General features: G+C 39.8%; 1 protein-coding gene across 1 annotated transcript in view; it reads left to right on the top strand.

Moving 5' to 3' along the window:
• The first annotated feature begins 295 nt into the window (after positions 1-295).
• MRC1 (mannose receptor C-type 1) overlaps positions 296-23518 on the top strand; it is a 102027-nt gene continuing 78804 nt past the window's right edge. The window contains exons 1-4 of the mRNA XM_070432422.1: positions 296-439; positions 15070-15471; positions 18895-19068; positions 23208-23372. Of these exons, the coding sequence (XP_070288523.1) occupies positions 379-439; positions 15070-15471; positions 18895-19068; positions 23208-23372 (802 nt within the window). The 5' untranslated portion in view covers positions 296-378. The remainder of the gene's footprint in view (positions 440-15069; positions 15472-18894; positions 19069-23207; positions 23373-23518) is intronic.

Raw genomic sequence — 23518 nt, forward strand, 5'->3', positions numbered from 1 at the left:
GCCTCCCGCCGGCCAGCCGGCCCCTCCCTCCTCTCTCCCATCCCCCGCTCACCTCCCCCTCTTCCTTACACTTCTCCCACATGTGTCCTGTTCTCCCCTTCCTCTCTATCTGCTCTCCTCAGAAGTTCGCTTACGAAGCAAAGTTGTAACTTTGAATTCCTGTTTTTTCCAACCACCCTCATGTGACAGGATATCTCCTTATTGGAGGTTTTCCCTAATTTGAGAAGCCCTTTAAAAGTGAGAGCGTCCTCCACCCTTCTTTCCAGCTGGGCTGCTCTGAGGATTGAGCAGGGGAAGGGGCGACCCAGCACCCTCCTGGCTTTGATTCTTGGGCTCGCCTTCCTCTCCATCACTGGAAGACAGGACACACCCTGGGCCATGAGGCTGCCCCTGCTCCTGACTTTGCTGCTTCTCATTCCAGTGGCTGTGCAGCTGTTGGGTAAGTGGCTCTGGGTGGCCTGGGTCTATGGCACCACTTTTTTTTCTTTTTGGTCATTGTCAACGGATTCCTTTCGATACCTGTGCTGAGGAGGAGAGCACAATTCCCCTGCGCCACCAGCTCTGCAGCCGCCCAGCTCTGCAGGGAACCTGTGGCCTCTGCCTGGAGGCCAGGTCTGGGGCCTGGGCAGGGGCAGGGGCGCTGCTTCTCAGGCCAGAGGTGCCCTGAGCCCCAGGGAACCCCTGTCCTGCTCCTGACTCCTCTCATCAACCTTGTTCCTTCCCTGCTGTATCCTTAGAGGGAGTCCTTCTGGAGTCTGTGCAGCTATTTTCATTTCACAATATTCCTGTCTAACCCCAAACATCTGGGTGTTTCTGGCTGAAGGAGGTGCAGCTCTGGTGTCTGTCCTCATCGGAGAGCTAAGGACAGGGTCACAGATCTGCCCCCACAGACATTCCAGGTCATTTCCACAATTTGTCTTCTTTTTTTTCTGTGAACCGTATTAATCATTCATAGTTTTTATTGCTAGAAAGTTCATCCTTATCTGGAGTCCAAGTGGTTCAAACTGATTTATTCCTTTTTTTTTTTTTCTTCTTCTTCTTCTTCTTTTTTTTCCCTGGAGACTAGTGATTCCTCACGAGCTCTTCAAATTCTCAAAGACATCATTTCTATTTCTTTAGGTCGGTGATTTTGAACCTTTTTCATCTCATGGCACACAAAAACTACTACAATTCTGCCGCACCTCAAAAAGTATCATTTTTGCCTATCTGGCAAAAAAAAAAAAAAAATAGGTATAATTTGATTCATTCACACTCGATGGCTATTGTGTTGCCTGTTGTCATTTTTTGTTTGGCAATCCAAGGGAAAAGAGGTCAGTGCCCCTAACTAAATAGTCAAGTATTGCGTGTTCCAAAAATTCCTGCAGCTCACCAGTTGAAAGTCACTGCTTTACATTTAACCTGCTAAAACTTCAGAACGAGAGCGCCTGCAAGAGATTTTACTCCCAGTTCTCTTCTCTCTTTCTGATCATAAATGATTTTTATTAAATAATGCATATTCTTGTGATTCAAAATCATATATTAAAAAATTATATACCTAATGAAAATAGATATGAATGTGTTTTTATTTAAGATTGTTATAATAAAAAATAGACATTTAGAAGATATTTGTCTCATTTTAGAAAACACAGGCTTTAAGGATTAAAGATAACTTTCCAAACTCATTGCCTGGATGGGGCTTTTCTTTCTAAAATTAATGTTAATTTTCTATTGTTGTTTCATCAGCTCATGATTTTTTTTGGTATAAAAAATTTAGAAAGTTTCCAGTACTCTTTTGAGATAAGGAGGGATTCAACTCTGAATATTTGATTCCTGACTCCCCTTCATTTCTCTCAAACCTACCAACACTGACTGCCACTGTGCCAATGGCACTCCACGCACTGCTGCAATGGTGGGGGCAGGACTGGGGGGACATGAGTAAGTAGGAAGCTCCCATATAATCGGGAAGCTTTTCAGGGAGAGAGTATTTGATCACGGAAAATGTTCAATCGTAATGAGCATTAAGTCGTAGTATTATGAAAACAGGCGAAGGCAGTGTGGTTTGCACCCTGCCAGGAAGCTACTTAATATCTTTGTGCTTTGGTTTCCCTTTCGGTAACATGGGGAGCTTATTAATATACCTGCCCCATCCGTTGTTCAATGAGTGTTAGCTATTGAAAGCAGTGACCTTTCCCCCATAGTAGTAATTAATTGTCTAATGAAGCAATATATTAAGTATTTAAGAAGAGGTTTCCCAAGAAACAAGGCTGAGAAAAGATTCCTAGAGCCTGAGGAGATAATTTCACCTTAAGCTTGGCGGCAAAGCTATTCAGACCTCAGTCAGTAAGTGGTGCTGAAGGCCAGCAGCTCCGTGCTGGGGAGACCGCAGCATGGGATTAGACATCAGTGTCCATCTTGAAAGCTTGTTTGTGCAGGAGGGTTAATATATCTTCCAAGGGTGCGCTGTCTCCAATGGAAGAGTCTGCTTAGGAGAAAGTTCCCTGTCACTAAACGTCTTCACACAGAAGCTGGATGACCAGTTCGAGGACTGTGTCTGGAGCCCAGACTCTAACTCAGCTCAGTGCAATCCTATATAATAAAAGCTGAATATGCAAATCGACCGAACAGCAGAATGACCAGTTGCTATGATGTGCACTAACTACCAGGAGGCAGACACTCAACCCAGGAGCTGTCCCCAGCCCACAGGCCCCAGGCCAGCCAAGGCATGTGGGGTGGGGGGGAGGCATCCCCCACAGATTGGCCCTGATAGCTGGCCAGGCCTAGGGATTCTACCCATGCATGAATTTCATGCATCGGGCCTCTGGTCCTATATAATAAAAGCCTAATTTGCAAATCGACCGAACGGCGGAATGACTGATCACTATGACATGCACTGACCACCAGGGGGCAGATGCTTAACACAGGAGCTGTCCCCACCCTGCAGGCCTCACCAGTCGCCCCACAGAGGGAGGCGACCGGCAGTGGTGGCAGGGGGCAGGGCTGGCGAGTGGGTGGTGCCAGGCCAGACAAGGTGGGTGCAAGTAGGGGACCCCAATCACTCCACCGGTCACCCCACAGATTGGCCCTGATCGTTGGCCAGGCCTAGGGACCCTATCCTTGCACGAATTTCATGCACCGGGCCTCTAATAGAAACATAATAGGCCACATTACATTGCCACATTAGAAAAAGTAAAGAGGCCGGGGTGGCTCAGTTGGTTGAGCATCGTCCCCTGCACTAAGAGATTGCCGGTTGTATTCTGGCCAAGGCACATGCCCAGGTTGTGGGTTCCATCCCCAGTGAGGGATGTTCAGGAGGCTGCCAATTGAAGTTTCTCTCTCTCTCCCTCTCCCTGGCTCTCTTTCTCTAAAAATCAATAAAAACATACTTTTTTAAAAAGTAAAATGAAACAAGTGACATTGATTTTATGAATATATTTTATCTAACCCAATATATCCAAAATATTTTTAGTCAACATTAAAAATTAAAATTTCAAAACATGAGATGTATTCTACAGTTTAGAGCACATCTGGCCTTGTATCAAGTGTGCTGCAGACCCCTGGGGCTCTGGATACCACACTGGGCAGCACACATACAGCCCCTATTTTCCTTTAAACCGACTGTTAATGCTTTGGGGGGAAAAGTGTTCCTTAATTTGCTTAGGAATTTTTCCCTCCTTGAGACAGCAGGATACCTTACTCTGATGAATGTCTTCCTCTTGATAGGCATAAATATGGGAGTACCAGGGAAGTGCTCACATCTGTTTAGTTAGAGAATAAAAAACAAACAAACAAACAAACATGGGCAAGGGAGCCCCTTCCAGTTTTTTGGTTTTTTTTTGAGATTATAATTTTTATTCTACCTTTTCTTGGCTTAAGTGGCACATGATCAGAGGTGTCTGAATAAAAACAGAATGCCTGCTTAGTTAGCAGGAGATGGTCGGGTATATGGAACCCCTCCCTGGTTCTTTATTTATTAAGAAAACCCACGGAAAGGTCTCCCTTCTTCCTTGTGGTTAATTTCTTTTCCATTCAAAACCCTTTCTCCCACATCTCTGAGAGCAGCCCACATCATCAGCACCGTGAATATCCATGCCACACCCAGCAGGCCAAGCTTAACAGGAGCCACTCTCCCCCGCCCCTTTTTTTAATTCTGAGAGAGAGAGAGAGAGAAAGAGAAAGAACATAGATTTGTTGTTCCACACATTCATTGGCTGATTTTTTTTTTTAATCCTCACCTGAGGATATGCTTTTCATTGATTCTAGAGAGAGAGGAAGGGAGAGGGAGAAAGAGAGAAACATTGATCAGTTGCCTCACCCACAAACCCCAAATGGGATCAAACCCACAACCTGGATATGTGCCCTGACCAGGAATCGAACATCATGACCCTCCAGTGCACGGGAGGATGCTCTAACCATTGAGAACACTGGCCAGAGCTCATTGGCTGATTCTTGTAGACGCCCTCACCGGGGGAATGAACCCTCAACCTTGACGTATCTGGACAACACTGAGCTGCCTGAACAGGCCCCTTTCTTACTCTTCTTTCTCTGCTATCTTTTTAGCACAAAGAACTGCATTCAGTGTTGATGTTTGGATCTCGGCGGGGATATAATCAAAGTAGAGATACAGTGAAAGTTACTTAGATGCAGAGATTGGACCACAGCAGAGAAGTTTAGCTTGAAATGGCCTGGTTTGGCTCATTGGCAATGATGTTTTGGTAAACTTAACAGTTTGTTCTCAGAAGAAAAAAAGCATTGATTTGTGGCATTTACCGATTTCCATGATGTAACCCTCCCACCATGGTTGATTTCAAACTACCAATGTGGTGTCCCTGGGGGCAGTGGGGAGAGATGCCAGGAGCAGGCTCTCACTGGTGAAAGTGAAAAAAAAATAGTGTAAATTTGATCTGTAGCCCAGACCCATGCTGCATCCAGCCTCCTTGGTTTATGGTTAAAAAAATTGGGTTCCTGACAGGTGAAGTGATCTTTCCAGGGTCTCACAGCTAGTTAGTGCAGCAACCGGTTTCGTACTCAGAATCCTGACTTCCAATGGAGAGTTTTATTAAAAGAAGCAATGCTTCTCTTCCTCCAGGTCCTTCAACTTTCCTTCATAAAATTTAGAGTTCAGACCCTGAACACATCCAGAACTGAACATGATAATCCGTTGTGATATGACCTAAACAGGGAAGGGGGCAAACCAGTGTATCTGTGGTGTCCTTAGTTATATCAAAGTTTTTATATGGAAGAGGCGATGGATCTGCTTTGTGTCAGCACACACATTGGAGAGTGCTATCTAGAATTAGAGGATGCATTAGATTTGCAATTCTTTGACTAGTCATGTGACTTCACGTCTGAACTTTAATGTTCTCATCTCTAGTGTAAATAAAAATTAATAATAAACACAGTCTATGTTTAAAAAGAAGCAATTCATATTTGCTGAATGCATGATTGATTGGTTTAATATCAATGTAGGATTTCTTCAAGAAATAATTCCCCACTGCCATTCCCTTACTAGTTTTAATGTTCACAAGATTTTCCTTTTAATATTTCTACTTTTCTTTATTTCTATTCTCTCTTCTTTCTGCAGTTGTTGAGCAAAACCAAGTTCTTGTCATCTTTCATTTGTAATTACTCTTATATTTTTCTGTTTTTCTTGTTATTGTTGCAAACTACATCAGATTTTTCTATAATCTGTGTGTGGAGGATATTGCAGATATTGGTAAAATAATTGCTTTGTTGCATGCATTTTGGTGTCTTCTAAGAGTGTTGGACCTAATTTCTGAGTAGGAAAGTCATCACAGGTTAAATGTGAACTTTAAATAATCAAAAGTGCTCAATCCCAACTAAAGACAGGGAGGTGGGATCATAGTTATCCTTCAATGCTCACAACCTACAGCCTGGCCTCTGAGACAGAACCTGGAGCGACTAAAGGAGAACTAGGTCTCAGAGGCCACAAGGTGAGTCGAACCTAGGAAAGCAGCTTCTGAAGTAGTGTGTATCGTCACCGCAGAGAGAGAGAAAACTGATGTCACAATGAGAACGGTAGTGACATCTTGCCTCTTGGCTATCATCAAGCATAGTTGGATGGAAAAAAAAAATGTATGGTTAGGTTGGTCCCTAAAGGAGAGCAGTGAAAATCAGGTTGAACAAAAGCGGGAGTAGACGGAGATAAAAAGCCAAGGATCCTTTCCAAAGGAATTGAAACTAACATCAAAAGAAGAAATAATTTGAAGACAAAGTATTCTAATTACAAACCAAATAAAGGTCACAGGGCACTTTCGGATCCTTAACCACATGAATTAATCACTTTCAGATCCTTCATCAGATCCTTACGACAACCCCTTGAGGTGGGATGGGTAGGTATTACTAGCTACCTTTTCCTACATGAAAAAGCTGAGGCTTAGCAGTCAACTAGCCAGGAAGGACCAGAGCTCATGCTTGATCATGGTCTTCTGGCTCTGAGGCTCAGCAGCAGATCTAATTCACCAGCTGGGTGTGTTGATCAAGAAAGATATAATGGGCTTCAAAACTACAGTAGGTGGAGGGAGGACTCAGTCACTTTATCAAGTGTTAGACTTTTCACTTGGACAGGGAAGGGAGGGCATTAACATTGGAATGTTTACTACATACAAATGGCACGTTGTGCACTTTATGTAAATTATTTCATTTAGAAATTCACAGCAACTCTGTCAGAAAGCATCGTGGTCCCCATTTTCCTGATGAGAAAACTGAGGCCAGAATGATTCATGTAACCCAGGCAACATAGCTAGTAAATGGTGGAACCAGAATTTGACCACAAGTTTGCTGACCCCGAAGAGCATACCTCTCTCCATCGCATCACCTATGTCCTGAGGGTGGAAACCCTGGTTCTCCATTGTCCTTGTCCTTCTGTCCCTCTGTCTGGGCTGCTGCGAAGCTCTCTGTTTTCTCTAGTTTCATCCTGTTCTGAACCCTTTCACACTTTCCAAGTTAATGATAATAATGAACTAACATGTATCAAGCGAATTTCTTTGTGTCAGAAATGTTCTAAGCACTTTATTTGGATGATCTCATTTAATTCTCACAACAACCAGCAGGTCCTGTTATTTCGCCTTTATTTTTCAGATGGGAGAAAAGTAAGAACAGAGTAGTTTAGAAACTTGACTAAGGTCACACAGCCAGTTAGCAGGGAAGCTCTGATTATGTCATGATCAGGTTGAAATGATACATAAAGATTATTTTTTAATCTTCACCCAAGGATATTTTCTCCCATTGGTTTCAGAGAGTGGAAGGAAGGGAAGGAGGTATGGAGGGAGGGATGCGGGGGGGGGGGGGGGGGAGGGGGACGGGGAGAGAGAGAGAGAGCGAGAGAGAGAGAGAGAGAGAGAGCGAGAGAGAGAGAGAGAGAGAGAGAGATCCATTGGTTGCCTCCTGCACACACGGTCAGGACTAGGGATTGAACCTGCAACCACATGCCCTGACCGGGAATGGAACCTGAGGCCTACTGGTGCACAGGACGACACTCTAACCCACTGAGCCACACTGGCCGGCTGCATTGAGACATGATGCATAAAGATTAATTAATTAGTTAGAATGGCTCTGAATGGAAGAAGAAAGAGTGGCGTAGTATCAGGCTTTGCTTGTCTTAAAATTGGGGGAGAAGCTGGCATTTTGAGATTGAAGATATAGGAGAGAAAGAAAGGATAGTGAGTGGAGAGGCAGGAGGGAATGGGATCCAGGACACAGGTGAAAAGAACAGGAGGCTGAGGGAGACCTACTGAGGTGGGAGTGAAGGAACCCAGGAAGGGTGTAGATATTCCTATCTTTAGGGAGGAAGGCGGGAAGTTGGCAGTTTTCATACTCCTGGCTCCTGTTTTCCTCCTTGAGGTCACAACCCCTTCTCTACTTGTAGGTGGCATTAGTTCTCGGATTTGTACCTCCCAGATGGGCAAATGCAGTGACTTAAAATAGTAGGTTCTCTGAATATTTGATGAGTTAGTGATAGATTGAAGTGAAAAATAAAATAACTCTCAAATTTTCCTTTAATCTTTTGTTCAGTATTGCAAAACCTAGCACTGTGATCCCAGGTTTCCCTCTGCTCCCAGCAGTGGGCATAGTTTTTTGGTTTGTTTGTTTTTGTTTGCATGTACTAGGTACTTGATAAATATTTGTCTTTTACTTAATTTCAGATCTCTGGGGACATATATGTGGGTTTTACATACAGTGACAGGCTCAGAGACAGATTTCTTTGTTTGGGTTGGTCAAGACTGACCCTTTACAACAATGTGAATGGTTTATTTGGGAGGTGGTCCCAGGAAACACTGGAAGAGGAGGGGGCAGTGAGACCAGAGCGAAGGCGCTGGTAAGGGGCCAGTGACCCCTGTGGACACTGGAGCTGAGCCCTGCTGGGTGCTCTGGGCCTCAGAGTCATTCCTCCTGAGGGCAAGGACTTGAATGTTTATTCATCAACTCCTGTTGATCACTGGCGAAGGGCTTCTCTACTTGTAGGTGGCATTAGTTCTCGGATTCTTCTTGTCCCCACAGTGTGTGGTTACAGGGGGCTCTGATGGCCAGATAATGCCCCCGGGCCCAGCGGTGAGGTGTAGTGCTGTCACTGAGGACTGGGACTGGCATGCACGAAAACAGCAAAAGGCAAGAAGACACAGTGGAATTCTGACAGTATTTGCCACAAAACACCCATTTACTTTACTCTTATCCAGCTTCTTTATCGTCCAGAAGCTATTTTCTTCTTTTTACTCATGTCAGCATTTTATTTATTGACAGGGAAAATCTAAACATGTATAAGGGAATATAGCATATATCCAAATGGTCCCCTTTAATAACCTAATAATCTTCTTTGGTGGTAAGTTTGGCAATTTAATTACTTGCTCAATGTTATGGAATCATTTAAAACCCACTTAAAAGAAAATTCACACCCATGTTACTGCATGCCAGTTATTTTGAACCTGAGATATTGGGTTGAAATGGATTGCTTCTTGCCTCAATGTATTTTGACCTTTGATGTTCTGCCCTTGAATTAACCACAGTGTGAGCTCACGGTGGCAGGGAAGCTGTCTCTCGCTTTGTCACCAGCATGCCACCGGGCACACACGTGTTGAAGGATACGTGTGAGGTTAGCAAGATAGAGTTAAGGCGGAAGGACGTTCTCTTCAATTCTGTAAATAAATGTCTGATGTGTGTTTAAAAAAAAAGAGGAAACACACATTTTAGTCCGTAAATGAAATTGCAGATAAATTAATCTTGCTGTCCAACTGCCCTCATTTGCTCAGCTTGTTTTGCAATATTTTAATTGCAGCATAATTAACATAAACAAAATGTAGAATGTTTATACATATGGGGTGGGCAAAAACAGGTTTACAGTTGTGAATGTGCAAAACACAGTTTATTCTTATATTACTATTTTTAATTGTTGTATTATTTTCCGTGCAAACAACTATAAACCTACTTTTGCCCACCCCCGTGTAAAACAATAATGTGGTTCATAGTGGCAAAAAGGTCACCAGCTGCTTTTTGGTCAAGGCTGCTTTTTGGTCAGAGACGGTGCACAGGAACAGTGATAAAAGCTGTTGTCTAGTTGGGGAGAAGAATAATGTATGAATGTAGGAACATAAAATGATAATTTTACATTTCCTTGTATTGTCTGGCAAAGGCAATATCAAACTTGCACTGCTTCCTAGTGTTAAAGATAAATACAGGAAACAAGAATAGATAAGTTTGTTTTGAAACAGAAGCTTTTCATTTCCAAGTACTCCTTTTATAAGTACAAACATTTATAAATTGCTCTTCAGTACAAATAAACTTTCAGGGGGAAAACTAATATTAAATAGACTGCTAATCAGTAATCAATTATCAAATAAAATCATGTATCTGGGTTACTGGGGAACATGCTTCAGATTTAATAAAAAACTCTTTCATTCATTCAACTATTACTTGTTGAGAGACTATTATGCTCCAAAACAGAGAGAATACAGTATTAAACCAGAAAGATAAAGTCTCTCTACTCATGGAATTTATAGTCCATCAGGGAGACCAGATAAAACATAAGTAAATAAAAATTTTTTAAAAAGGATATATTTTAAGATGATTATGAATATTATATAGAAAGTAAAAGCAAAATCAGGACAGCCAGCTTGCTAAGCTTAACACATGAGCTGGGACATTCCTGAGCGTCCAAGAAGCGGGAACTTGAGATATGAAGCTTTGAAAGTGGTGTTTGAGGAACGGTAAGGCCCTGTGGCTGTAGGAGGTGAAAGAGGGAGAGGGAGGCGACTAGGGGAGAGGGGGAGGCCAGCTGGATCCTGCCCCGCTGGTGAGCTGTGATGTGGAGGCTGGTTATTTTTCTCCTGTGTGCAGTAGTACACTCTTCAAGGGTTTAAAGTGTTGGGACAATGGCGTTTAAAACCAAATCTCCTCCCAACCTAGGAAACCTCTCCACAAAGGTAGAAGAAAAAGAAATCAATTTTATTACTGAGTAAGTGTTCACATCACAGGCAATCTGCTAAAGAGACTGCATAGACAGAAATCTAAGTATAGCTAAGTGGAAACCACCTGTTACATTAGTTTGTTTTGCCAATTGTTTTGCAATTTGGAGTCAGGTGATAAGTTAGATCAATCTTACCCAGGAAACTGGGAGGTTTGGCGTTATCTTCTTTGACAATTTCATTTCAAAGACAAGAAGACCAGAGCAAGACCATGGTGGAGTGGTCTAGGATGGTGGCAGTGGAGATGGAGGGAAAGAATGGATTAGGGCAGTGGTTGGCAAACTGCAGCTCTCGAGCCACATGTGGCTCTTTGGCCTCTTGAGTGTGGCTCTTCCACAAAATACCAACTTCTGCGCATGGGCCATGAAGTTTCAATCGCACTGTACATGCGCGCCCGCACGTGGTATTTTGTGGAAGAGCCACACACAAGGGGCCAAAGAGCCGCAGTTTGCCAACCACTGGATTGGGGGATATGGTTCTTCATACTCAGGGTTCTCCAGAGAAATAGAACTCTGGTGTGTGTGTGTGTGTGTGTGTGTGTGTGTGTGTGTGTGTGTATCTGTCTATCCTTCAAGAGATAGTGTTTTTAAGCAATTGGCTTATGCAATCATGGAGGCTGGCTATTCCAAAATCTACAGGGGTAGACTGACATGCTAGGAACTCAGCAAAGAGGTGATATATCAGTTCAAGTTCAAAGGCAGTCTAGAGGTTGAATTTCCTCTTCTTCAGGGATCTCAGTCTGTTTTCTCTGAAGGCCTTCAACTGATTGGATGAGACCTACCCATAGAATGGAGGAGAATCTGTTTTACTCAAACCTTCTTGATTTAAATGTTAACCTTATCTAAAAAGTAAAACAAAACAAAAATATCATAACAACAACATCTAGATGAGTTTGACCAAAAATTTATGTACTGAGAGCTAGCCAAGTTAACACATACAATTAACATAGTATATTTAGGGGTAAAGCCAATAGAGTCTGCTTTTGTAGTAGAAAGGAAAGGAAAACTGAGAATCCAGGATTACTCCTAGGTTTTTGGTTTATGGACCTGGGTGGATTGATGGTACCATTCATGAGAAAGAGAATACTGAATGTTTGTGCATTAAATACCATCATATTTAGATTAAAATTAGGATGAAACTACACATGAAAATTAAGTACATGAAATAAAAGTCAAATAAGTATAAAAACCTCTGCCCTAACCGCTTTGGCTCAGTGGATAGAGCATTGGCCTGCGGACTGAAGGGTCTTAGGTTCAATTCTGGTCCAGGGCATGTACCTTGGTTGCAGGCACACCCTGGGTAGGGGGCGTGCAGGAGGCAGCTGATCGATGTTTCTCATTGATGTTTCTAACTCTCTATCCCTCTCCCTTCCTCTCTGTAAAAAATCAACAAAATAGCCGAAATCGGTTTGGCTTATTGGATAGAGAGTCGGTCTGCGGACTGAAGGGTCCCAGGTTCAATTCCGGTCAAGGGCATGTACCTGGGTTGTGGGCACATCCCCAGTGGGAGATGTGCAGGAGGCAGCTGATTGGTGTTTCTAGTTCTCTATCTCTCTCCCTTCCTCTCTGTAAAAAATCAGTAATATATATATATATATATATATATTTTTTTTTTTTTTTTAAAAAAAACCTCTGAAAGAGGAGTACTGTTTGTGCATAAAGACTTTCAAGCACCTTTTCCTTTAATGGCTGATTATCAATTGGTTGGTTGATGGAATCTGGGTGGTTAATAAGTGTTGGGTGCTTGACAATACAATCAAGTGACTAAAAGTATGAGGTGGAAGATATATTGATGATGAGATGTTACTCTGAAAAGTGGAAGATAAGTCTAGATAGGAAAACAATAGGTGGAAAAGCAAACAGATTAAATTTAAAGACAGTATAGTTGAGTTTATAGATATATATGACAAAATTTTCAGAATTTATTACCTTTTTAGATTAGAAGAGCCTAGATTTACATTTGCATGTGGTAAATTATCATAGGAATTGAACCTTTTATTTTTCTGATTTCTTTTCTTTTACTGTGAACAAAACATCATATTATTAAAAATTTAACTTTATTGCCAATGAAGAAAGGTACTCATTTTGTCATGCTAGGACAGCAATTTTCAACGGGTGTGCCACAGAATTTTTAAAAACATGCACTACCTGACTATGCAGTCAGGGGACACTGACCTCTTTTGCTGTAGATGGTCAAATAAAAAAAATGCCAAAGCCAGCACAATAGCCATCTAGGGTGAATGCCCTGTCTTAAACCATAAATATATAGGTCATATAACAGAGTTGCATCTTATTGGTCATGTCCCATAATAAGGTTGTATCTGATTGGTTAATTCTTGATACCAGAAATCCTTCTATACAAGTAGAGGCACCCGATTTTTTAAAGTAAGTTACTTTGGAGTAAAAAGGGTAGACCATCACTGTTATTATTTTTTTGTAAATCAAAAATTATAACCATTTTTGTCAAACTGGCAAAAAATATAATACATTTTTTGGTGTGCTGCAGAATTTTAGTTATTACTTTATGCATGCCATGAGATGGAAAAGTTGAAAATCCCTGTGCTCGGACATGGGCAACAACAAAATGATATCAGACCTGGGCAGGAGTTGAGCTAGATGGAGGGGATTCAGCCCGGCATTGCATGGGGGTTGACATATGTCAAATCTAAGGAAGACAACAGAAACAGATGTTCTGAATTCAGTTTTTGTTGAACCCTGATTACAAGAAATAAAACCAACAGAAATGAGGAACCCATCCCAGGAAGTAGCACTGAATTAGGAACCCAGAGGCAGAGGTCTCTAACAGGTGTGGGACAAGAACAGATGTAGGAGTGTGGCAAGAGAAAATAGTCATTTGAGGCAAAGATCCATTGTAAGGTTTGAGCTGGTGGTTCAAGAACTGACCTCGCAGTGTCAGTGGTGCTAACCTCTGAGGGGTGTTGAGGCCAATAAATACAATATGGCTGATAAAGTGCTATGTAAACAGTGAAGGAATCTGCTGGTGGTACTATTATTACTATGTTATTTTTCACGGCATGATTTGATTTAAAATAATTAGTTCATTTAGTTAGCTCCTCAAGAATCTGTAATACTACCAGCCAATTTTGAAAAAAAAACCATTTAAGTAGAAGGAACTTAGTAAAACTTCAGATATTTTCACAGGAATGGTAAAGTGTATAATTTATATTTATGTCTCACAATTAAAAGTGTCTTTCATTTGCCTATTCTTAAAAAAAATAAACACCAAAAAAGAAGAACCTTTACATAAATTCAATTTTGATTTAAGGGGAAAAAAAATGCTTACCAGACCTTTTTTCTTTTTCTTTTTTATTTTTGGCAAGGGGAAGTTGAGTTTTGCCAGCCAGCAGAAGTGTATTATAAGCATAAACCACCTATACATATTTATTTAAATTGCCAGCCCCAAATCACAAGCATAAACGATAGATATTTGGAAAGTTAGTCTTATGAATATTACCTTAATGGAAAGAACAACATTTATTTAAATTATTATACTTTTATTTAATTACTTAATTATTTAAAAATATTTTTATTGATTTCAGAGAGGACGGGAGAGAGAGTGAGAGATAGAAACATCAATGAGAGAGAATCATTGATTGGCTGCCTCCTGCACGCTTCTTACTGGGGATCGAGCCTGCAACCTGGGCATGTGTCCTGACTGGGAATCGAACCAGTGACCTCCTGGTTCATAGGCTAACACTCAACCACTGAGCCACACTAGCTGGGCACAAATTATTATACTTTTAGATACATTGTTGTATCTTTTTATTGCACAAAGGTGAGAATGAGTGTGCCAGTGAATCAAAGCTAAAATTATATACAGATTCCAACTTATCTCTAGATGGTAGGTCTCTAAGTTACCCTGAAAAGGAAAACAAAACAAAAAATTTCTCTAGTTACCCAGACCTAGGTTATGAGAAAGCCCTTAGTTCAAAAATTTGTTGGACCTAAAATGAAAGTAAATTTTCTAATGTAAAATTATTTTTTAAGTTATAAAAAACCTCCCTAATGTTATAATTAGAATAATTATGCATAAGTTTCATTTATCTTAAAGAGGGTAGGGATGACTCAGACTTCAAAATTCTATTCCAGGATATACATGCATTTAACTTTATAGCTTACTAGAGGCCTGATGCACGAAGTTCATGCAAGGGGCTTGGCCCTCCAGCCCTGGCGTCGTCTGGAAGGTCGTCTGGAAGGTCATTTGGCTGTTCGGTCTAATTAGCATATTAGCTCTTTATTATATAGGATTGTATTCCTATCCAGATTTTTTTCTCTGATGGGTATTATTTCTTTTCCTATTACCTACTGTTTATGTTAACTCCATTATAATTAGTACGCATTTAAGGCAGGCCTTTTCATAATGTTCCTTATAATGGATGATGGCCAGCAGCCATGTGCTCCCCTCAACTCAGCCTCTCTTTCCAGCCTCAGGAATCCCCCAGAGGTAGCTGAGATGGCTCAGCTAGAGCCAACTTCACCCTCTTCTTATGACCATAAGTCTTTAAGGGAATCTAAATATTGGGAACTTTTTACCTAAAATACTGTCTTTGTCACATGTATCTATTTAAACATCCTTTCTTTCTTTTTTTTAACAGATACTAGGCAGTTTTTAATATATAATGAAGATCACAAGCGCTGTGTGGAAGCAATAAGCCCCACTGCGGTCCAAACAGCAGTTTGCAACCCAGACAATGAAGCACAGAAATTCCGATGGGTGTCAGAATCCCAGATTATGAGCATTGCCTTTAAATTATGCATGGGGGTGCCATCAAAAACGGATTGGGTTCCTATCACTCTCTATGCCTGCGACTCAAAAAGCGAATTTCAGAAATGGGAATGCAAAAATGACACACTTTTGGGAATCGAGGGAGAAGATTTATTTTTTAACTATGGCAATAGACAAGAAAAGAACATTATGCTTTACAAAGGATCCGGTTTATGGAGCAGATGGAAGATCTATGGGACCACAGATGATTTATGTTCTAGAGGTTATGAAGGTAAGAAGCACAATTTTTTTTTTTAACCTTTTTGTCAATTTTTTTCCATCTTCTCCGTTGGAAGCTAATTTAAAAATATAAGCATATTTTTGTTAAGCCTCTACTAGAAATATTGATGATTACCTTTGTTTTTTGAACTAAGTTGGTGTTCTTGAGAACATGACAGTGAATAAGTTTGGTAAAAAGTCCCCGCTTTAGCTTTTTGTAATTAATGGAGAGGCTTTTTAAAAACTTTAGCTAATATTTTTTCAAACTTTTTTAAAATTAATTTTTATAGAGAGAGGGAGGGAGAGGGAGAGAGAAATATAGATGTGAGAACGAAACATTGATCAGCTGCCTCCTGCATGCCCCCTACTGGGAATTGAGCCCCAAACCAGGCATGTGCCCTGACCGGGAATCAAACTGGCAACCTTTCGGTGCCTGGGACAGTGCCCAAGGAACTGAGCCTCTCCAGCCAGGCCTAGGTAAGATTTCTTTGTAAACAATGGGTTACAATTTTTAGAAATGAATTTTTGACTGAAAGCCTCCCATTTGACATTATGCAGTTGTAATGATGAATTAATTTAACAATGTTTCTTTTCCTTTGGTGTGAGCTATCCCTGGAGAAGTGACCCATGGAACAAAGTTCTTTATCAAGTCAGGTTGCCTAAAATGAAATACTGGCATCGCTTGACAGTTTGGGTTTCAAAGTGTTTCTGATTAGCCACCTTACGTGTATTTACAGACCGCAAAAATTTAGAGAAGATTTGAAAAGCTGAGGCATTAACTTGTAAATTAACATGCAGCATATTTAGTCAGCTATTTTATAAAGTAGTAGCACCAGTGGGGCACGAAATAATTTCATATGTAGTTTGTTCATTAAGCTCGTGAAGGTTAAATAAAAATCAGAGTATTTCATCTTCCCTTGGCCAAATGTCATTCTGGTGGCTGCACAGAAAAAGACAAGACTAAACAAAAAAATTTTTAAAAAAAAGAACTGGAAGCCCTTTAGAAGGGCTTCCCGAGTCAGATGGTGTTAAGCCACATTCCAAGTTTGGACACTCAGTTATGGTGAAGTGTTATCTAGAAGGGCCTCAAGACCAGAGAAAGCACTTGCCTGTGGGGACAAGAGAGCACCAGTTTCCAAAACTCCTATGTGCCGAGGCTGTGAAGTTGAACCTAACTACCGTCTCCAAGCAGGGCAGAGGAATTTAGATCTTTGTAAGGTGATAATTTACCAGTTTTCCTTCTATATAAAGAAAATAAGGAGGGAGAAGGAGGGTTCAGAAAGAAGTTACCCAAGACATTTATTGAACACAAGGTAGGTTTAGAAGTTACATAGTGACACCTATGTAGTACAATCTTTCAGGAGAAACTTGATGGAAAATTACAGGGCAGAATAAGGGTGAACCAGACTTGCCTGAGTCAAATTCCAGACAGGACAATAGTCCTAACTGAGAGATTCAACACAAGTTGGATTGGCGCTAAGGTATCGGACTTCTTATCTTATTTTAAAATATATCACTGAAGTTCTGTAGCCCCATCCCCTAGATATTCTTCTGTTTGCTTTGAGGAAAATATGCATAGGATTTAGGATAGTGGTTCTTGAACTTCAGTCGGCTTAAGAATCATCTGAAGAGCTTGCTGACAATGTAGATTCCAAGGTCCCCTTCCCACTCAGATTCTAAGCTCGCATATTGAGGGAAGGGCCTAAAAATATATTGTGTTATTCTTAGGAACACCTAAGTGGTTGGATGTAGATGGCCCAGTGGCCACACCCTGTATACTCCACAACTGTCTCCCAGTACTTAAGATATTCCTGGTAGAACATCTAGCCCTTCAGAGTGATCTTGGAATCTATTCATTGGAATATGTACGAACACTGAAGATAATGTGGAGTGAGTGTATGTTGAGTTTCTAAAGAAAACTGGCTGAGACCAGGTATTATTTTAGAATAACAGAGTCAGAATTGTAGACTTAGAGGGACCTCAGGGTTGTCTATAAGTTTGGACCACAAGAGAAAGAGTGAATTGACTGCAGTCACATGATTTGTCAGTGAATTAGCTGGAGTGCAGTTTGGTTCTTTTGGCCTCATCAGAACTTTGATAAGTAAATCAAGTTAGTCCTGAAAAGGCCATTTCTGATTGACACCTATAAATCCAGCACTAAAATTCCTAGGCTAATTTAGTGAATAGTAAAACTACCCTGAGGTGGCCTTCACAGGTTTTCTTCATATGAAGGAACAGGTACCCCAGTGCTTAAGAGTGGCATCATTATTTTTGAAACCAGCATGTTCCTTATACAATATGTGATTTGGAAAACTAGTCCTGTAACTTAGTGGGAAAAGGACTAAAGTCAAATTAGTTAATTGACAAAAAAGTAATCTTGAGGTATTTGAAAATATCCTTAGTTTTAAAGAAGTATGAGTAAAGGAAAAGGAAAGGAGGTAAAAATTTTATATTTATTTTACTCTTGATATGTTAGGTGCTGTTCTATGTATTTTATGTACTTTATATTATGTAAGTTACTTTTAAGATGTCTTTCAAGAACTTTCTACAGTCATAGAATCCACAAGACTTAACTAAGAAAAGTGTATGCTTACCTGGGACAAATTCTGAATATCAACTGGTGGAAAGAGGCTAAACACTTCAATGTAGAGGGTCATCTCCTAAAGGGACTCTTCCTACAAAGTTGGAAACTTTGAACATACTGGAGAATTTAGTGAGGTGAATGGTTTGCTTGTCAATGAAGATTTGAGCTTTTCTAATCCTTTTGGCTTAAGCCAAACCATGACCAATAGTTTTATATATTTTTTCAAATTTCCTTTCTAGATGAACCCAGAGTTTCTTCTTTTGATATGTTTGAATTCAGTTTTTAAAAAGGACAATATTGATTGTAAATGGTATCTAATGGTTTTGAGTAATGAGGATTAGAGTTATGCTCAAATCCCTGCCCTTCCTATAGCCACTGTTGAGGAACTCAAGTGGAGGCTGGCTTGGCAGAAAGTGATTGCAGGGGATTTCAGTATGAATTGTGTACGTGGGTGACACAGCTATAAGATCATTTTCAATCTAGAGATTTCATAATTCTGTGCTTCCCACCATGAAGAAGAATGGCCTCTTCTCTGTTCTGGAGGAAAGGCAGAGGCCAAAGCTGGTGTCACTTGAGCTGACTACTTTTGCCTTGCAAGAGGAAAGAGGAAAATTGTTCCAAAAGACAGCAGAAATGAAGTGGTGGTAGAGTTACTTCTAAGTAACAGACTATTATACATACCCAGCAAAGGCTGGGGTAGAGAGAGAAGAGAAATTAAGAGGAATCCCCTCCATGGGGACACCAAGTGTGATCAGAAGAGTAAGACCAGTGTTTTGGAATGCTTCTTATTGAAGAGTCAATGTTCAGAAGAATCACTTATATTCTAAGTGCAAGTCAATGTGTTTCTTTTAGTCATGTACTCACTACTGGGCAACGCAAATGGAGCAGCCTGTGTATTCCCATTCAAGTTCAAAGACAAGTGGTATGCGGATTGTACAAAAAATGGCTCATCGAAAGGATGGTACTGGTGTTCAACCACTGCAGACTATGACACAGATAAGCTATTTGGATATTGTCCATTGAAATGTAAGTAATTTTGTCATCAAGAAAAGTTTTGTACACTTAGTATTGCAATGTAGTGATAACACCTTGCATTTATCTAGAACATTTTCCCCCAAGGTTATTTCACATGAATTATTGCCTCATGCCCTACCACAAACCATTATAGATGTCATTGTCCCCACTTTATAATGGAGGAAGTGCCCCACTAGCTGAAGATTAGAACACAGATCTTCCGACTCTCAACATCTGCTTTTACTGTCAGTAACTTTCTAAGACTTTAGGGCAAATTATATTGCATATAATTCAATATATACTTAATAGTAGAGGTAAACATGCCATTCCCCAAACTTTCATTGATGCACCCTTATTAAACATAGATTAAAAACAGAACGTAAACCATGTCAGAAGCATGTGATTTGATTGAAAGAGACAGAGAGCTATGAATTTTGTGTGAATATAATGGAAAGGGCTTCTTCACTGTGAAAAATGGTAGTAATGATACTCTTCTTAAACTTAACTAAGAAAAGTATTTAACACAGCAACGAATCAAATGAAAGTGTTTTTTAAAATGAAAATTTACATGGTTATTGCAGAAATGCAAAAGTGGAAAGGGAACAGAACGTAAGAATTCTTGGTGTTCTTTCCACGCTCAAGAATCTATAAGGGAAGAGCACAGCAGGTTGGCGTGAGTGAAGGGGAGAATTGTATTTGGAGGCAGGGATGGGGCCGAAGAAGAAGGAAAAGCATACGTTCTTTTGCTTTACTTCCCCCTCACCCCACATCCTCCTTCTGCTGCCAGATGCCCCTTTCCAATTCTTCCTCCTAAACCTCTTCCCCTCTGACCTCTTGCTAATTCAGACTTTATGGATCAGAGCAGCTCCTGGTTTCTGCTATTACTCAGAATTCTCTCTACTGCCATCTGTAAAGGGGTCGGTACAGGGGAAGAATGTCAGATGTGGTCTGGGATGGTGTGAGGCCATCTGAACTGAAATAGCATTACTCACACCTCAACTTTTGGGACCACACATCCACACGCTATCACATTATTCCAAGCATCATTGAACAACAGCCCAATGTATAAAAATATTTTAGTTTGTCAAGTGAAAGCCAGAATTTCAAGAACGGTGCTTATGTATCTGTTTTGATTTAGTCCCTAAGCATCTCATTAAAAATAAATGTAATTTGTCACCTCCATGTATGGCAATTCTCTTCTGTGTTCAGTCCCTCTGTTCTGGGTGAAGACCAAACAAAGCTCACAGGCATCCCATGCATAGTGACACTGCTCTCACATTCTTGAGTGAGGTAAATATATTCACCTCTCTCTTCTTCCCTCTTTTTAAAAAAAACTACTTATTGATTTCTTTAGAGAGACAGAGGGAGATGGAGAGAGAGATGGAAACTTCAATCAGCTGCCTGCTGCATGGCCCCCACTGGGGATCAAGCCTGAATCTAACAGGCGGCCTCTTGGTGCATGGGTTGACACACCCACTGAACCACACCAGACCAGCATATTCACCTCTCTTATTAGCAACCTTTAAAGGTTTGATTAACATGAAAGGTTTATAGGTGTCTGATTTCGATATTAGAAATCTTCTTGTCTGAAAGCAAAATGGAGCTGTATTTCCCTTAATATAAAGCAATACTTGTTTTTCAGTGATTGAGGAGTGTCTTTCTCCTTTACTGAGTAAGAATGGTATTTTCTAAATGTGTCATTATTGAGTTTCTGAGGAGTATGGATTTCAATGTTCCAACTATAGCATCCTGCACCTAAGTGGTATTGACAAAGAGGTTGTTGGTTGCAAGTATGATTTAATCATTTAATGGAGGAGAAATGGCCAGTCACTAATCACAAAGAAAGCTCACCACCTAGGATAGATATGTGTTGGCAGTGTATCCTGAGTATGTTCTAGAATAATCTTTAAGTCCTCTTAGTTGTAATTTATGTCTTTCAAACCAAATTATTTTTCCTATAAATGTAAAAGTAGAATAGCTATAGAAAATAATAAAATATTTGATTTTCAATATGCATTAAAAATCTAAAGCAAATTTTATACATTTCATGCCTTTTTAAAAGGGCTTTGCGATTTCCTAACCTATTTCATTTTCCTTGCTTTGTGTTCCTTTTAAAAGAACATTATATTTTATATTAATCTTAAAACCAATAGATTCAATACAGAAAAATGAAACTTGTTGACCTAGTTATAGTTGCTATATATCTTTTGTATTGTTCGTTGTAATGTTTAGACACTTATTTTCAAATATTATGAGAACAGGAAAAGAAAAAAGATCCTGTTCTCTCAAGTCTTCATAGCTTTCAACTTTAGCTTTCAAAATCAGTTGTGCAGTTTTACTGTGGGAATTTGAAGAATTGGGGGAGACGTATAGTCAGCAAACCTATACATTCTGTGACAAATAGGTTTTAATTCGTTGATTTAAAATGCAATATACTCTTTATTTAAATAAAGAGGAAAGTCAAATTGCATTTTCTTCTTTGGTCACTTATATCCCTTTTCTCCATTCTTGGATAAGAAAATAATCCCCTCTTTTATTTGCTATTTCACATTTCTTTACTATATTATAAACAAAACCTCTAGTTTCTAAAAATATTTATTTAAAACATTTCCATCTTCAAATAAACTTCAGTCTCATTTGAATGACCTCATGTGGAAAAGAATCCATTTGGACGTTTAAAATAATAAGGCCTCACACCATGCTAATTTAAGTTTAATATCACTAATTCAAACTTATTTTTAACATAAATATATGTATTGATTTTATACTTAAAACATCTTAGACATTTCTATACTATTGCCTGACTGAAATTTTGATTTGCTCTTCTTCCTCTTTGGTGTACCATGGGACCACAAGTTTCATATCAAAGTATGTGGTACATGCATGATAAAGGTCACTTCCCGTCAAATAAAAAGAATCACAGCAGCACAGGCTATGTGCTTATGGAAAACTGCCTAATCTCTTAGCAAATTGAATCCTTCTCAGATAATTTGAGAAGTTACATAACCCTCTCTCACTTCCTTGCAAATAAATGAAAAGATTATTACTCTACATGACTTGTAAGTATAATTTTATATTCTTAAAAAGACAAAAGAGAAATTTTCATAACATGAAGCACACAAAATATTTCACTTGTTGACTAATTTTCCAAATGTAAGTAAAAGGCTATATATCAAATTTATCTACCTATATTATTGACCTTTCATATAGTATAACCAGGTTTATAGAATACATTAGAAATCATAAAATAACATAAGAAAAATAAGCTAGATATTTATTTTTTACTCTGAGGGAAGAAAAGTTAACACTCGGCATCTACTATTGCTAGGAGCTACCTTTATTGACTGTATTCTAGAGACGAGAAAGTAAGACTCCAAAAGTTAACAGTGTAACTCAGGTCAAACCACTGGTGAATGACAGGGCAGAAAGCAAGTTCAGATCAGCTGATCTATGGAGTTCATGACCTTCCCTTAAAAAAAAAAATCCTGTGCTGCTGTGATTTCAGAGAGGAAGGGAGAGAGAGATAGAAACATCAATGATGAGAATCATTGATCGGCTGCTTCTTGCATGCCTCCTACTGGGGATTGAGCCTGCAATCTGGACATGTGACCTGATCGGGAATCGAACTGCAACCTCTTGGTTCATAGGTCGATGCTCAACCACTGAGCCATGCCGGGCAGCCACAACCTTCCTTTTTATGCCTGTGTCTTTGGACTAAAATGACCAAACTAGAATGCGCAGGCAATATATTCACTTTCTGAGAGAAGACATATACTTATTTTCTCTTCTCTCTTTACATTTTTTTAGATTAAGGAAGTTGAGATGGTATCTCTATTCTTAGTTTTTGCAATTGCCTCACTTCCCAATTCATCGGATCCCAAACCTGCCAATGGAAAAATAGGGAGATAATGCCCCCCCCCCTTTTTTCTTTAGGCACATACAAAGGATTAGATGTGGTTTAGCTTTTGAAAACTGCCCCTCTTCATTTCAAGAATGAAGAAAATATCATAGGCACTTTAAAAATAAGTAGAAAAAAAGGAAAAGCAATATAAGGCTTGAGGCAATAATGCATTGAGGATTTTTAAAAAAATATTGTTCACTGAAAATCTTTCCTAGGCCTAACAGCCAATTCCATTTGACTTCTTTTACAGTCGAAGGCAGTCAAAACTTATGGAACAAAGATCCACTTACTGGTGTTTCCTACCAGATAAACTCCAAATCTGCTTTAACTTGGCACCAGGCATGGAAGAGCTGCCAACAACAGAGTGCCGAACTCTTGAGCATCACAGAAATACATGAGCAAACATACATGACAGGTAATGACATGAAAAGAAAAATTTGTAAGTAAAGATCATGGTTATTTTCTTTCGGTAAAGTTTAACTAAAAAGCGGACAACACAATTGACTATAGACATCATGATAGAATCAGTCTGGAAGCAGATGGTATGACAGATTTGCATCT

The sequence above is a fragment of the Myotis yumanensis genome, unplaced genomic scaffold (assembly GCF_028538775.1).
Source record: "Myotis yumanensis isolate MYYU_CA2020_CCGP unplaced genomic scaffold, mMyoYum1.0.hap1 SCAF_1, whole genome shotgun sequence".
NCBI classification, from domain to species: Eukaryota; Metazoa; Chordata; class Mammalia; order Chiroptera; family Vespertilionidae; genus Myotis; species Myotis yumanensis.